At 28.0% G+C, this 18020-nt stretch overlaps 1 protein-coding gene across 4 annotated transcripts in view; it reads right to left on the reverse strand.

The window, feature by feature from the left end:
* The window catches only part of LOC100199360 (rho guanine nucleotide exchange factor 16), a 78796-nt gene that overhangs the window by 35935 nt on the left and 24841 nt on the right, over positions 1 to 18020 (reverse strand). For all 4 annotated transcript variants that reach the window (XM_065800206.1, XM_065800204.1, XM_065800205.1 and 1 more), the window contains 2 exons: positions 12352 to 12560; positions 10599 to 10798 (listed from right to left, as the gene is read on the reverse strand). In XM_065800206.1, coding sequence (XP_065656278.1) covers positions 10599 to 10798; positions 12352 to 12560 — 409 coding nt within the window. The remainder of the gene's footprint in view (positions 1 to 10598; positions 10799 to 12351; positions 12561 to 18020) is intronic.

The following is an 18020-nucleotide window of genomic DNA, read 5'->3' on the forward strand; positions in this document are numbered from 1 at the left end:
TATAACCATAAACATACTTAAGTTTGCACAATGTCTGAAAGTGTCAAATGCAAAACTAAAAAATCAAAATTGCCCCACTAAACAGCCCACTGTTCAGAGTGGTCAAAACCTAATTTTGATGTCAGAAATGGATTCCCTGACCCCAAAAACATATGATTAAATGTATAATATGATTATATTTTGACGTTTTCTATTTTTGCTAATTTTTGTTATATTATGCCCCACTGTGCGCTGTCACATAACTTTTGGCGATGTAAATATCAAAGCTGTGTTAAAGTTACATTTATTAATTATTATTTGTTAGCATTAGGCATTTTCTTTACACAATAAAATTTCATAACAAGACCTGATGTATCCTTTGACAGCCATCGAAATTTTGCGTGCAAAAGTAATCTTATAATATCTCCATCATTATTCTGGCATGGCTGCTGAAACATTCTATTATTTTCGGCATTTGATTTGATTCACAACTTAAATTACTATACTTAATGATGAATGAAGGAATTTTTTCCAAAAAGATGTTGTCTGTGCTCTTCACAATGAATACATGGTATATCTTGATAAATGACTGTGGTATAAATTCATTTAATAGTGTTTTAATACATATTCCAATTAATTACCAGAAGTGGATTTTTTTTTTCGGGACAATTTTAAAGTTTCCTCAATTTTTCTATAAAATGAAAGCACTATTTAAATTTGACTTATTAATTATTTAAAAACCTGCAAATTACAAATGTTTTCTATATTCCGATGATTCAGTATTGGTGATGATTTTGATGATTTCGATATCAAAACTGTTTAAAGTTAACCAATGATGATTTCGGTATGAAACATTTTAAAGATTTTTATCATATAATTGCAGTAGTGACGAGAACAACAACATTTATATGTTGTTGTTCTTGTCACTACTACAATTATATGAAAGTAATCATTTCTTATAAGAAAAGTTTTTTATACCTCCATAAACCTGGTCCTTACCACCAGTGGGTGGTAGGGACCAGGTTGAATATCTCTGATCTAGTTATTTTCCATACACATCAGTGCTTTGGAACTGTATCCCATTTTCATGTTTTCCCGATTCATACAACCTTTAACTTTTAGAGCTTTCTGTTAACTATTTCCTTGCTCTTTAATGATTTTTAATTTTTTAACTTTAATTTTTTGCTTTTTGTATCTTTCAACTTTATAAACATTGATTGAAGCCTTGTTGGGAGTAAACTAGTTTTTTAAATAGAAGTAACTTCTTTGAATAATGTTGCAACTTAATTAGTTTCAGCATTAGTTTGTATTTATATTAAATTTCGTAGTTATTATTTTTTATACATAAAAATATTGATGAAATATACAATTTTATAAACATTTCATAGATTTTAAAATGCCTCAGTACTGCTGTGTCACTGGTTGCAGAGGTAACTATTCAGCATCAATCAAACATCCATATGAAAAAATTAGTCTTTTAAATTTCACTAAATCTAAAAATGATAGACTTGTGGATTTGTAAAATTTCTTTAGAAAGTTTAAATTCTTCAAATAAAACTGTTGTGTGTGAAAAAACATTTCTTTGCAAAAAGGAAATTCGGCCATTATTGACAGTTTTTTAATGGATATTGTTTCATATCTATAATATATATTGATAAGAAATGTTTTTTCACACACAACAGTTTAAATTCTTCAAATAAAACTGTTGTGTGTGAAAAAACATTTCTTTGCAATAAGGAAATTCGGCCATTATTGACAGTTTTTTAATGGATATTGTTTCATATCTATAATTCAAGAGATAAGAAAATCAGTAAAAAGAAATTAAAATCATTAGTGATTCAAACATTATTTCTAAAAAATTCAAACATTATTTCTATAAAATTCAAACATTATTTTTAAAAAATGTGGCAGTATATCATTCTTCAAATTTCTGAATATAATTGTGTCAAGGCAATTAATTTAAAGACAAAATAGATAAGATATATAGATATTTTTATTAATGATATTTCTGAATTAGTTATTAGTGTATATGTTACTACTTTTGTATACAGTTCTCTTGAGTAGCTAATATATTAAAAGAATTTTTCAAACTATGCAAAAAACAACTTGTAGAACATTTATTAGAATTTGATGTTGCTTTAGAGTATAATATTTAGTTTAAATTGTGAAGAGTTAAAATAGCTACCTTTTTATAGCAACTAAGAACTGATGTTTTTTCAATTTTTGTTTTTTGATATCTCCTCAACACAAATCCAAGTTATCGTTGATGTAAAAATACAAACAGGTCATAATTTCTTTATCAACTAAGCAATCAGAGTTTCTTGAGATAGTTGATGGTGTATGCAGTATTATACTTTTATTATATATATATACTTTTATATTATTTTTATACTTTTATCTTATTTTAGTATTATTTTTCATTATATATACTTTTTATTCTTTTTTATTATATATACTTAGACCTGCCATAAGTCGCAAGTGTTTTTTAAACTTGTGAGCAGGCCTTTTACGTTAAAAGACCATGAGTTTGCTCAAATTTTATTGTTTTAATTTTAAAAATATCTACCTTTAAAAGTAAAAAAGTTGCTTGTTTAAAATAATAACCATTTAAAGCATTTGGTTTCAGTAAATAAAGAATAAAGAAAATTTAAATATAAATTGATAGTAGCATAATAATACGCGAATATAAAATAGGGCATAAGTATGTGTTTATTTATATATATCTTTTTTTTTTTTGACATATTCATTTCCAACAAGACTGTAAGCAACCACTATTAGAGTTGGAAAATATTGGAGGATAAAAGATAAAGTTTATAGATCAAGATAATGATTGACAGCAGTGCCGGCCTTAGGGGGGGCGAGGCTGGGCGCCAGGAAACTGGGGCGCCAAATGTTGTATGCAAACTTTAACAATATAATAAATAGAAAAAAAAAGTCAACCTAAATTTTTTCGAATGTTTTTTTTTTTTATAAAAATTAATTTCTTTAAATAATTTATTTATTGTATTATTACACTGTTAAAAATTCTTTATGCAAAATTAATAATTTGATTAAAAGTGTTTCAATCATAGCATATATTTTTTGACTTGAATTCACTTTTTTACTTGTATCTTTCTCAGCGCCAATTATTTTGCGTTCCATCTATTTAAAGTTTAAATTTTAAACATTTTTGGTTTATTAATTTCTAGAAGAAATTTAAAGCTGTATTTGTGATTCAAATTCAGTTTTTGTCAAGTTTTCAAATTTTGCAGTAATAAAAAGCAGGTTAGTATAAATAATGAAATTGTTTATGAATTATTAGCTTGCGAGTAATTTTTTATTTTAAAATTTTAGACAAATAGAAACTGTCAGCAGCAATCAATGGAGAGTACTCATAAGAAAGAAAAAAATGTTTTTAAAACTCATAATAATAAGAAACCATCTGGTGCTCAATACAGAAAACGTAAAGCAAAAAAAGTTGATAATTTGAAGAAAAACTATAAAAAACTTGAAAATTATTTTACATCGGAAAATAGTGATTGTAATAAAATAAAGGAAGGAGAAAATGTTGCGCATGTACTTAGTGATACATCAACCAGTGATGAAGAAGACGGAATAGTATCAGTTGGAAATGTTCACTACGATGAAAAAGATATTGATAACGAAAATGCTGATGGCCAAGATGGTGATGTAAATGATCGCACCAAAGAAACAGCAATCGATTACTCAGACTGTGGTTTGTGGCCAATTCATCGCAACATTCAATTTGTTGATTATGTAATTAATATAGGTGCAATACAAGTGAATTTGGACACATATCCGCGCAATCATAGAAGATGACATTTTTCAAATGCTTATTACAACCGAAAACTTTCAAATGGTGAGGTTATTTCACAACGTTGGCTTGTGTACTCAGTCTCTAAAGATGCGGTATTTGTTTTTGCTGCAAACTTTTTGATTTCAACATGAATTTAAAGTTAAACGGAAATGGATTCAATAAATGGAAGAATTTAACCGAAGCATTAAAAATTCACGAAAATAGTAAGGGGGCGACTGAATAAGTGCGAATTTCATAACTGCGAATCAGCATAAGTGCGACTGGCATAAGTGCGAACTGGCATAAGTGCGAACTGGCATAAGTGCGAATCACTTGCAAAAACTGGCATAAGTGCGAACTAGCACAAGCGCGAACTGGCATAAGTGCGCCAAAAGAATTTGCAAACATTGGCATAAGTGCGAACTAGCATAAGTGCGAACTGCCATAAGTGCCAACCAATTGCAAAAACTGGCATAAGTGCGAACTGGCATAAGTGCGAACTGGCATAAGTGCGAATCACTTGCAAAAACTGGCATAAGTGCGAACTAGCACAAGCGCGAACTGGCATAAGTGCGCCAAAAGAATTTGCAAACATTGGCATAAGTGCGAACTAGCATAAGTGCGAACTGCCATAAGTGCCAACCAATTGCAAAAACTGGCATAAGTGCGAACTGGCACAAGCGCGAATTAGCATAAGTGCGCCGAAAGAATTTGCAAACATTGGCATAAGTGCAAATTGGCATAAGTGGCGAATTAGCAAGTTCGCACTTATGCCAATTCGCACTTATGCCATTGTTTGCAAATTCTTTCGGCGCACTTATGCCAGTTCGCGCTTGTGCCAGTTCGCACTTATGCCAGTTTTTGCAATTGATTCGCACATATGCCAGTTCGCACTTATGCCAATGTTTGCAAATTCTTTCGGCGCACTTATGCCAGTTCGCGCTTGTGCCAGTTCGCACTTATGCCAGTTTTTGCAATTGATTCGCACATATGCCAGTTCGCACTTATGCCAATGTTTGCAAATTCTTTCGGCGCACTTATGCCAGCTTGCGCTTGTGCCAGTTCGCACTTATGCAGTCTTTGCAACTGCTTCGCACTTATGCAGATTCGCAGTTATGAAATTCGCACTTATTCAGCCTCCTCATAGTAAGTCACACAGAAATGCTTATCAACTATGGATTGAGACAGAAATACAAATGAAAGCTGGTGAAACTATTGATAAACAAAAACAAAAACTAATCGAAAAGGAGAGTTTAAGGTGGCGAAGTGTTCTTGAACGATTGATGAACATTACTTTATACTTGGCAACAAATAATATGGCCTTCAAAGGTTCTTCTGATAAATTGTATGCAGTTAATAACGGCAAACTTTTAGGGTTGGTACAATTACTCGCTAAATTTGATCCTATCATGTTAAACCACGTCACGCTAGCTCTTAAAGGAGATATTTCTGATCATTACTGTGGAAAAACCATTCAAAATGAAATGATAGATATAATGGCATCAAAATTAACCAACATAATTATATACTTCACTCCTGACGTATCTCACAAAGAACAGCTCTTGCTTACGATTAGAATTGTAAATATATCAGAATATCCTATAAAAATAAATGAACACTTTCTTGGGTTTTTCAATGTTAACGACACGACAGGTCTTGGTTTAACAGAAATCATAATTGGAGCTTTAAAAGATTTTAGACTGAATATAAGCTTTTGTAGAGGGCAAGGTTACGATAACGGTGCAAATATGAAAGGTAAAAAAATAGGTCTACAAAAGCGAATATTAGATTTGAATCCTTTGGCTTTTTACCTTCCATGTGGAATTCATTCTCTCAATTTGCTTATTTGTGACGCAGCGCAATCTTCACTAAAATCCATTATACAAAGATTATTCACATTATTTTCTGCATCAATTTCACGCTGGAATGTTTTACTTAGTCATACAACAAACTTCACTCTTAAAGAATTATGCGACACTCGTTGGGAAGCAAAAATTGAGAGCCTCAAAGCCATCCGATACCAAATATGCAGCGTACATGATGCTTTAATTACTATATATGAAACTAAAACCAAAACTCCCGATATTGCACACGAAGCGCAAACATTAGCAGAACAATTAAAAGACTATAGTTTTTTAGTTTCTTTAATTGCATGCAGAGGCAAGATGGCCCCAGAAGCTAAGCGGGATTCCCGCATGGGCTTTTCACTTTTTTATCTAATAATGGGCCTTTTGGCAAATTTTAATTTTTTCTACATTTTAAAGAAATTCCAGAATCATTTAAAATATTTATGTTAGCACAAATTAAATTTTATTAATCACTTGATTTTAAACTTGATTTCAACTTTGAGCGCAATTATATTAGTATTTTGCATAATAATAATATTGCTCTGAAAACAAAGTAGATGTTTTAAAATGTATTATGATATTTTTTTCACGAGGAAAATAATGAACCCATAAACGGTTTTTAACGATCGTAATGTTGACAAAATAAATTTAAGATAGTCCGCAGACCCAACAATATTAATAGCTATTATTATTGTTGGACTTAAATTAACTTAATTTAAAAATTTAACCCCAAAACATTTTTCTTAAATGAATTATATCGCAATACAATTACTATAAAGTAATTGTATTGCGTTTTAATTCATTTAAGAAAAATATTTTGGTGTTAAATTTTAAATTAAGTTTTATATAAATAAGGATCGAACTCATGTTTTGCATTTTTGTAACCTTTCGAAACTGATAAAAACTTCATTAATAATAAAGTTTTTTATTTTTATACAGTTTATATTATTGTATGTAAATAAAGAAATCACTCCGTAATATCCTGTCCTCAGACAGATTTAGAAAAGGATGATGAACTGCTAAATGAAACTACATTATAAAAACTTTTATGTTTAAACTATGTCAATAACGGCACCATTTTTAGAGCGGCATTATAGCTGTTGCGAGTTTATCCTAAAATGTTAAAAAAAGTTAAAACCCCGAATTAAACAAAAGCATAAACTAAAAAGAATTTTCTCATAAAATAAAAAGAATTTTTTAATTTTCAAGATTTTCAATATTTATTTAAAAAAAAATTATATATAATTAAAAAAAATTTATATTATTGTACAATAAAATAAATATCATTATATAGTAATAAAAAATAAAAATCTTTGATTTTTAATTTTGTGTTAGGCTATGTTCTTCGAACAATAAAATACTAATTGTATTTGCTTGCAGTAAAGTTGTGTTTTTAGAAAATCAAAACTAAAACGTGGTCGCTGCATCGTGTTGTTACCATTTTTTTTTTAAGTATTACAAACAATATTATTAATTACAAATAGTATTATCACAACTTGTTGGTTTGTATTAAGGATTTATTAGTATAAGGTCAGTTATTATATATATATATATATTTTTTTCCGTATGGGCTTTCACGTAAAGCATATATGGTAAAATCCCGCATATATAGGCCTTTTAATAAAAATCCCGCATGAGCTTTTTAGAGCCATTTTTTTAACCCTTTATTAGATACATGTCTGTCGTCAATAAATGAAAGATTTGAACAACTTAATGAATATGTAAATATATGGAGTTTTTTATTTAATTTGGATGATTTGCCCATCAAGAATGAACTTTTAAAATTGTGTAAACAACTACAAGAAAAATTAACTGTAAATACAAAATCAGAAATTGATGGTGCTTTGCTATAAGACGAACTGTGCAGTTTTTTATTAAAGATAAATTAAGCAATGTTGAAAATGAAACAAATACAAAAGAGATGACACCACTTTTTGTACTGAATTTTATTAAAATACATTGTCTACAAGAGTTATATTCAAATACATGGATTGTTCTGCGCATTCTTCTTACAATACCTGTTACTGTTGCTAGTGGAGAACGTAGTTTTTCTAAACTGAAGTTAATCAAAACATATTTAAGAAATACCATGTTGCAAGATCAACTTAATTCTCTGTTATCAATCGAGCAAGAAATAGCTGAAAATTTAGATTTTTCTAGTTTGATAAGAGATTTCGCTGACAAAAAAGCTAGAAAAGTTACATTTTAAAATTTAATAACTCTTGTTTATATAGTTAGAGGATTTATTATATGTTTAATAAAAACATTTGTTATTTTAAAAGCAGCATTGCATTATCTATTTATTTAGTCACTCATTTCTATAAACCCATATCATGAAAAGTCTAAGTTTATAATTTTAATAAAAAATTAATTAAATAAGAAACTTGATGCACAATATGGATCTCTTTGCATCAAACTATATATTCCCTTTAGCACTCTTGTTCATCATTTTAGAGCATTGGTCTCATTGTTAATGGTAACAACCCACCCATATATACCTAGGGGCGCGTTCACAAGTTTTGCCCAACCTGTTAAAAAAGCTAAGGCTGGCGCTGACTGACAGACAACTTAAAAGGTTGCAAATTATATGAATCAGGAAAACAAGATGAAGGAAGCAAATTTCAAAAAACTGATGTTTGAGGAAAAAAACTAGACGAATAATAAATTTTGGAGCACTTAGGAATAGTCACAATAAAAGAATGAGAATTAATTGAATAATGAGTAACCCAAGAATGAATTTCAGTAGATGGCACAAGAAGCGCTATCTCTTTAGAGCAGTGCCCATTATAGTATTTATAGAAAAGAGAAAGAATAGCAACATTACAACAATGTGATAATGGTTGGAGGTTGGCTGCAAGAGCAGGTCCAACTATGTTTACAATGTTTTTGCCCTTGTCTAAAAAAAAAGGGCATCATTGGAAGATCCGCCCCAGATATGGCAAAAGTATTCCATACAAGGACAGATTTGAGATTTATAAAGATAAAGAATAGAATTCTGAGTAAAAAAGTGAACAAACACAATAAAGAGATGCAGCCTTATCATATGCAAATTTTGCAATGGAATTGATATATGGTTTCCAAGAAAGATCAGAAGAGCTAATCCTAGAAGATGAAGGGTAGATGACTTATTAAGTACATTACCGTTCATAAATATAGGAAGATCTAGATTTTTGTAAGTTATTAGATTCAAGATGAGAGATTAAGTGTTTGTTAACTCCTTAAGGACCAGGCCCAAGATATCTTGGGTCATGCTATATGGTCCAAAAAGACCAAACCCAAGATAACTCGCGCAGTCACATATTTTACATTTCATTATGTATTAGCGTGAAATAATTTGTGAAAATAATCTTTTAACAATATTATTATATTAAATCAACTAAGAATCAATCAAATTAATAATATTTAGATTTATAACAGACTTTTTTTTTATTCTTAATATGTCAATATCTAAGTTCTAAGCATAAAAAAAACAATTGATTTTTTTGGTGCATTTATTTGAAAAAATATCGGTCCTTAAGGGGTTAATTAAAGATTCAAAAATCTTGCTTATAATAGAAAGAAGACTAGTTAGACGAGTCAGATTGCTCACTAGAGTTTTTAAAAATAGAGATAACAGATGCCACTTTCCAGCAGGCTGGAAAACAAGACTGTGATAGGCACTTGTTAAATAGTTTTGAAAGTATAGATACAGCTCCGGAGAACACTTCAGCAAGACTATAACAGGTATGTTGGGTACTTTAGGTACAGTAGCTGGAGTGATACGAAATTCAGGAAATGAACTAACCTGTTTGTCCATGATATCAGGTAGAACGCGAATAGTGGAATTGAGAAATGATATAGATGAGAAATTCTTAGGTGAGGTGACAAAATCTGAACCATACAAAAGAGGTGGAATAACAGATTTGCTCTTATTATTGATTCTGTTAAAGATTCTCCAGAAGTCACAAGAGCCTAATTTTTGAGATAAACTACGAGATTTCGTGATCTGAGAATAGCAGGCTTTTTGAAAGTAATGGTTTCAATTAGAAATTGCAGCAGCACAATTTTCTACAAGAGGAAAACCATAGAGAAGAATAAGGCTTGACTTGGAACCGTTGAGAGGGAATAAAAGATTCCATGCCAGCCTGAATCCATGGAGTTATGTAAGAAGCACATTGGTCAGCAGGAAGACGAAAGATTTCTACCCAAGAGCCATCACAAAGAAAACTATGGAAAGAGTCCCAGTCAGCTTTTAGGTAGTTGTAAGAGGCACAATGATAGGGGGGATTCTAATGATGAAAGAGAATGAGATAACAGCTTTAGAGAGATCAAACCATGAGCAGAAGCACCTAAGGGTGAATGTGGAGAAACTAAGCACTGATTAGGATCAGAAACAAGACATAAGTCGAGTGGAGAAAGTAAATGATTTGGATCGTCTGGAAAGCGAGCATTATTTTTTGTTTCTTGAAAATAGTTTAAAAAGTAGAAACATTCTATTGCAAACATTAAATGAATGATAAAAAAAAAAAATTTAAAAATTTAAATAAAAAAAAATTAATTATTTTACTTATGTTATTTATATCTTAAGATATAAATAAAAACATTGATATGGCAAAATATTTTTTACAAAAAAATATTTTGCCAAAGAAAAAAAAAAAAATTTAAGGATATACTTAAACTTACGGAAATACAGCTGGACTTATTAAAGCAAATTTGTTTTCGTACTTTATTTTATTGTAAAACAATTTAAACAAAAAAATTGAATGAAAATATCAACTTTAGAACCCTTTGAATCAAAAAAAAACTAATTACACTAAAAACTAAATACACCTAAAATCTTAATAATTTTGAAAATTTTAATCCGATATTGAAAAAAATTTTCACAATCAAATTATTTTTGCATTAATTCTGTATGTATATATATACATATATATCTATATATTTATTTTTATTCAATCTTTTTTAGTACAAATAATTTTTAGAAACATGATACTGACCTCTGACTAGCTGATTTAACTGATGATAGTCCACTAAACAAGAAGTGATATTGCTGACGATCAATAAATTGCACTTCACTTGGATTTGATGATGGAAGATTTGGATTAGGTAAAAAAACTTTGCTCATCATGAAGTGTGATATAAGAATATCTAAACTTTTCAAATATGATGCTTCTGATGTAATTAACTCAAACATTGCCTATATCAAATACAATATTAAACAAAGATTGCATCAAAAATGTCCTTTTATTTCATTATTATAATGGATATAGAATATATATAGACATTATTATTATACATTATTAGTATCATCCAAAATTTAACTGTTTGACTCAGGATTAAGATTAGAAAAAAAAAGTGAGATAAGCAGTGACAGATAAACAGAGAAGCATAGACAATTTAGATTTATTAATATGTGCTGAGTGTAAAATTTTCACTAAAATGTAGAGTGTAAAAATGCAGATGGTTAGGTATTAGCATCTAGAGAGTAGTTTCAGGTGGGAGAAAAAAAAAAAGATAGAGTAAAATGCAACCTGAGATTATTTTTACTAACAATGCAGTTAGTTATACTGTTTTAAGTTAAATATTTTTTAAAGATGATTTTCTTTTGTAGAAATACGTCACTGCTCTGAAATTTGACCTCCAGATTAAACTTTATCTCAATTTATAAGTAAACAATTTGAAGTCAAAATCACATGCTATGTTATCTTATTTTAAAAAAGTAAATCATGTATTTTATCTAACTTTACTTTTTTTTAAGTTTTGTGAATACCCTGACAAATTCCTTGTAACTACATGACAACAAGGTTTAGTGTTTGCTGTGTTTGCCTGGAGCATAAAAAAGTATTAACAGTTTCTGAACCAATCATTAAAAAAAATTTAATATCTTTAAATATATACTAAAACTAGAAGCATATATCTACTATGGTTTGTGCTACTTGTCTTTTATCTACTTGACTCTTGAAAAAACACACTGAAAAAAGTTCTTGATTTCAAAGTTGTTATTTCATTCTGAAATGTAATTATGATAACTATGATTTGAAATTATGATAATTAATAACAAAGTTTTATTTTGAAATGATAATTAAAATAAAGTTTCATTTTGATATGATAATAATAAACAAAAATGGTAATATTTTAAAAGTTTTTTAAGTAGACAAATAATTTATATTAAAAATTAAATCCAACTTTAATTTATTGTAATAGATACATGTAGAAGCAGTTAATTTATTGTTATAAATACACGTAGAGTGTCAGTTTACTATATTTCAACCAATTTAAAGAAAATTTTGCGGGACACCATTTCAGATTTTCTTGATTACTACATATTATTATGTGCTTTTTGTTCTTTTTATCTTTAGCATTTTTAATTAAAAAAGTTTTTTGTTTATAAACCTTTAAGATTTTAAGTGTTATAAAGGATAAAAGTAAAACATACTTTAATCGATTTTTACATCAGCAATAAAAAGAATTTTAAACAACCTTAAGGATAAAAAAGACATACAACTTCATAAATATTAACTTTGCTTATTATCCTTTTTTTATTTTTACTATTTTTAAATGGTAAGGTATTTTTTTTTGCAAATTTATTAGCTTAAAAATTTAGAAAATGCAGAAAGAAATTGAATTAATTTAAAATTGATAAGATATAGTAAGTTTAATTATTAATAACTTGTTTATCTTTATTACCATTATTATTATTATTATTAAAATAACTATTAAACATTAATTTTATCTTAATTTAATTGCAACCTCTTGTCTTTTTCTTTCGTTTGGTTCAATAGTATTTAATATTCCGCTTTTTAATACTTCTGGAATTTCACCCCACAGTAATCGTATTGGAGACTTGGAATTTTTAAATAGATTTTTATATTCATCCGAACTATCATCTGAGTTGGATTTTTTGCTTTTTCTGTGAACGTCCTCCAACTTTTTTGCTGTGTATACTTGATACAAAGGTTCTAAGTTTAAATAAAATATTCTAAAAATAAATTGTATAAACTGAATATACAGTAAAACAAATTAAATTTTATCTCTTGTAAACATAAATGTAGTAAACATGTAATAAGAAGTTTTTTAAAGATGTAATAGATAAAAATAATAATGTAAATAGTAGGGTAGATTAGGGTAATATGAGCACCTTGGTAATATGAGCATACTTGAAGATTTCTTAGATGTAAGCAGTGAAGTTAAAGTTATTTTGTATTTTTTGAATCGACTTTATGTGGTGATAACAGGAACCAGTACAATTAGCATAAATTTATATGCAGTAAAAAGCGGCTATCATCTAATTAAAACGCTGTTAAATTTTTTGCGTTGTTAAAATAATATAATTATGCATGAATAAATCTGTGGCGCGAAATTTTGGTACTAAAATAATGAAATTAATTTTTTCATAAAGAAAAATATGTTAGCTAAAAAGCCAATTTACTTTTATTTGAAAAACAATGTATAGAAACATTTATTTTAGACTTTATTTAAAGATGGCATTTTTGTGTAATATGAGCATGCTTAAAATGCATAGTGGTGTAGTGGTAAAGCGCTCGCTTCATAAGCGAGAGGTTCCGAGTTCGATCCCCACCACATCCCTGGTAGTACTGCGTTCAACTTGTTTTTCCGTGCAGCGGCCTTGTTCGTCAAGGTTCATGTTTCGGATTTATAGAGTTGAGAGAGGGTTAAAACCACTATTAAGTAGCCTCCTCATTTGTAGTGGCCTTTTCAGCCTTGAGGAGGTGAATAAAAAAAAAAAAAAAATTACCCAGTATTTTTCATTGAAATTACCTAGTTTAAAGTCATAAAATAGCAGTGGTTTTATTTCCTTTTGAATAAAAACAAAACATAGTAAAAAATTTTAATACTTTAACAATACAAAATATTTTTCTATAATTTAAATTCAAAAAATTTGAATTTTTCTTGTTCAAAGGTTTGAGTTAATAAAATTGAAAAAATAACGATTTTTTTTTTCTTTTTGCGAAAAACATAGTATTGTTTTAACAAAAAGTGGCTTAAAATTTGATCCTTTAATGATAAGTTTTGTTAATAACAAACCGTTATATTCCAAAAATTAGTTCAAAAATTAATTGTCAGGTTGGTATTTCTTTACTTAATTAATATTATTTTTTTGAGCTAATTTAAAGTGCTCATATTACCAAGTGGTCTGGGTAATATGAACATTTTTGCTAATTTTTTAAAACCTCTGTGTCTTTAAGAAAAACTTTTGGGTGCCCAAATATCTAAGTGGATCATGAGAAGGGATCCCTAAAAATTGTTTATTTGCAAAAATTTTGGATCCAGCATATTTATTTTTGAAAATTTTCCATTTTACACTTAAGGTGCTCATATTACCCTAATCTATCCTATTAAAAATACAACATAAATTTTTTTATAATATTTGAAAAAATATTTTTTTTTTTTAATATTTATGTAATATTTAAAATGTTACATAAATATATTTTTTTTCTAAATATAAATTTACTAATCAAATCTTTATTCAAAATGGTAGAGATTGGAACTGTAGAAATACTTAAATATGTTTTATGTTTAAAAAAAGCAAATAATGAAATCCGAGCGCAAATTAAGTTTGGTAAGATTTCTAAAAGGCTGCAAGGCAGCCTTCCTTACTAATGTCACATAAATAGCAGAAGTATACATACCCTCAGTGTATGTACACTCAATGAATGTTCTACCTATTAAAGTCAACTGATGTATGTACACTCCCTGCATTTTCTCCCTATTTAAGGTACTTAATAAAATGATAAAAATTTCTTTTTTAGTCATCTTTTTTGCTTTTTTTTTAGAACTAATTACATACTTAATTATTTTTTTAGAATTAATTACTTAATTATTTTTATAGAACTAATTACTTAATTATATTTTTAGAATTAATTACTTAATTATTTTTTTAGAACTAATTACTTACTTAATTATTTTTTTAGAATTAAATACTTTATTATTTTTTTAGAACTAATTACTTACTTAATTATTTTTTTAGAATTAATTACTTAATTATTTTTTTAGAATTAATTACTTAATTATTTTTTTAAAATTGATTACTTTATTTTTTTTAGAATTAATTACTTCACTATTTTTTTAGAATTAATTACTTCATTATTTTTTTAGAACTAATTACTGGTTATTTTGATAAATCTAATGATCGATTTATTTAATTTACTGATTATTTCATTTATTTTACTGGCCAAAGATAATTAAGCTTCTGATCAAAATTTACTTGCATCTGAATAAGAAAATACCAATCATTTTATTAAAAGTACTGGTCATTTAATATTTTCTGATTGCGTTTCGTAAAAGGAAGTAAAACTGGATTCAAAGACTTTTAAATAAAATATATTTTTAGAGCAACCCCCGCCCACCCTCCTCAAAACTTTTGAACATATAATGAGTCAGTAATATTATCAAAATAAAAACATTTCCAAAGAAAAAAAAATATTGGGTCTTAAATCAAAAAAAATATATATGAAAATTTCAAAAATGATAACTATATTAAAATTTTTTTTTTTGAAAAAAAGCTATTTGTTAAAGAAAACTGGTAAAAATTCACTTTTTTGATAACTGACATTTTTTATGCATTAAAATCTAATGTAACAATTTGTGTTTTTTAAAAATATAGAACATATTATTTAGGGTTGTGGAATCTACATTTTAAATATGTATAATGTGAACTACCCTTCGTAGCATATTGTGTACAAAAAAATTTGTATGGTACATATTTTGTATCCAAACATAAATAATTCTTGCTACAAACAATAATTTTTTAGATTATAATATAACATAATTGAATTGTGGTACATTTGATAAAAAAATAAAATGTATAATGTATTTGCAATAACAAATAGAATTGGCCATAATAATAATTATTGTCAATTTACTTGTATATTTTGATCTGGTGATTCACCTTTGTGACTTAATTTTTTTTTTAATTAGTAAATTAAAAAAAGACTGTGAAATAAGTGCTCATAAAATTTTAAACATTGGGTTTTTGATACCTGAATATAACATGGTAACATTTAACAAATGAAGAAATAGCTGTAATCAAAGCATGCAATATACAGGTTTTTGTAAACCTGTATATAAAAAATCGTAAAGAAAATTAAAAAATCTCCAATAGTGGTTAATAATTACTTCTAGATTGGCGTTAATTATGGAGCTAATAATAATAAGGAAAGTGGTGGCAATCATAAAGTTGATAATAATACTAAACAAGCTATTCCACATAGTGCAGCTACTCAGTACATGACATCATCTTGAAGTTGCGCTGACTTATATTTACCTGTAACTGTTCAACGTGTGCGACTAATGTTACATGAAGATCCTAATGTAGTTTGGAAAAAGCTTAAATCGAAACCAAAACTTATGGTTCGTCATAATGAAGCTAGATTACAATTTCCAAAAGAACACATGTCTTTAGTGATAAAAAAAAGTTAGATACTCCTGATGATTATCAATATTACTGGCACAATCTTTAAAAGGAGGAAGAAACTTGAATGAGTTAGGGGGAAGGGGGAGGAGGTTTTCTGGTATACTTCCACTGGCATAGATTTCAACAAAAATGAATTCACAGGACTACATTGACTTACTAGAAACTAGACAATGCTGCTATCCATAGTTAAAAGCTTAAAAAAGCTTGGTTGAGAGAAAAAAATACTTACATAATAGAATAGCCCACATGTATTCAAGATCTAAACCAAATCGAATATCTATGGAGAATATTTTCTAAAAAAGTTCATGAAAATGGTAAGCAATTTGAATACACATTGGAGCTGAAAACTTGCATTAGAGAAGCTTCTAATGACTAGTATGTCAAGTTAGGGGTGTACCCTCCGGAAATGGTTTTTAATTCTTATTTGAGTCGTCCGCTATGATAATCAGTTGTTTGGTATAATAATTTTTTTTGGTATTTTTTCTCAGGTAAAAATACTGTAATTTTAACGCCTGACTACTAAAATACGTCTAATAAGAAACGCTTGAATTAAAAGTAAATTAATTAATAAAAAAAAGTGAAATGTTATAAGCTGTTGAAAAAAATTGTTTTTTAACTTTAGTTACAAAGAGATATTCGTAAAGAGATAACTATAAATACAACATTTTTGTTGTAATCAATATCTTTTTCATGCTGTTTCTTTTTCTCAATCTTAACAAAGGTTCCATTATGTGAAGCAAAAAAGTTGAAAGCCTTAACTGCAAAGAAACGTTTTATAAAAAGAAAAATATATTACTATTCTCTCTCAATCTTAGTTGATTGTTTGAAATATAAAAACGGATTACATGTATCTATTTTTTTTTTATATTTTTTATTTTAAAAAATAATTGGGATATTTGATACCTAAAATCTAAGGTGGTAGGTTATTATAAAAGCATTTTCATCGTTTGATGATAGCAAATGATTGCGAATTCATGTAAAAGCTAATTTAATTTGCTATGGGACTTTTCTTTTCCACATCCTTATATGTGTACATATTTTTTGTAGAGACCGGTTTGACCATTTTGATTTACATTACTTTTTCTTACGATGTGGAAATGAATCATCTCTAGTGTTATTAGGCACCGGTAATGGTTGATTGGTGTCAAGCAGCCTTTCGCTGAGAAGGATTAACCTTTCACAGAACTAATATTTCTCAAAACTTTTAAACTTTCTTGGTGTTTTCTTGTTGTGTTTTAACTAATAACTTGAAATTAGTTTTTAAAAACATGCATAAATAAAAAAAAAAGGCTACCGTATAATTGACATTAAAGTTAAACCATGAGTTAAACCCAAAGTTCAGGTTGTAGTAAAGATATCATTTTTAATAAGTCTAGAGTCCTTTGTGCTATATCTATCAATAGCAATTTCTCAAATTTCTTCAGAAGTGAAAGATATACCTGAGCTGGTTATTTTTGTAATCTAATTGAATGGTTTGAAGATTATGATACTTTTATACATAACTATAGTTAAAACAACTTGATGTAACAGTCAACATATAATGCGTGCTGTGACATGGCCTAGTCACAAATGAATCACACATGCACACAGTCTAGCTTATGTATCCACTTCAATGAAGTAAATCGGAACCTTCAAAATTAACTAAGTGTCATTGTATATTTAGTGCTTCAGTCAAACACCTAGCTAAATATTCGGTATTCAGTAAAATCACTACTCCTCATCTCTACATTTTTTATTATACTAAAATTTCTTTTTTTTAGAAAAAATGAATTTTCACATAAATCATTGAGTGCATACTAATAATCAGACTTGGTCAGGAAGCGGGTGTGATCGCACTCTATTCTTGACTACACAAATTATATTTAGTTGCAACAACTTGGCCATGGTTTTATAGATATTTTGAGAACATTTAAATTAATGTATGTTTCCATATATGTCCAAAACTTTTTGACACGCCAAAACAATGTAATGTAAAAAAATTGTA

Source organism: Hydra vulgaris, chromosome 06 (genome assembly GCF_038396675.1).
Source record: "Hydra vulgaris chromosome 06, alternate assembly HydraT2T_AEP".
Classification (NCBI taxonomy): domain Eukaryota; kingdom Metazoa; phylum Cnidaria; class Hydrozoa; order Anthoathecata; family Hydridae; genus Hydra; species Hydra vulgaris.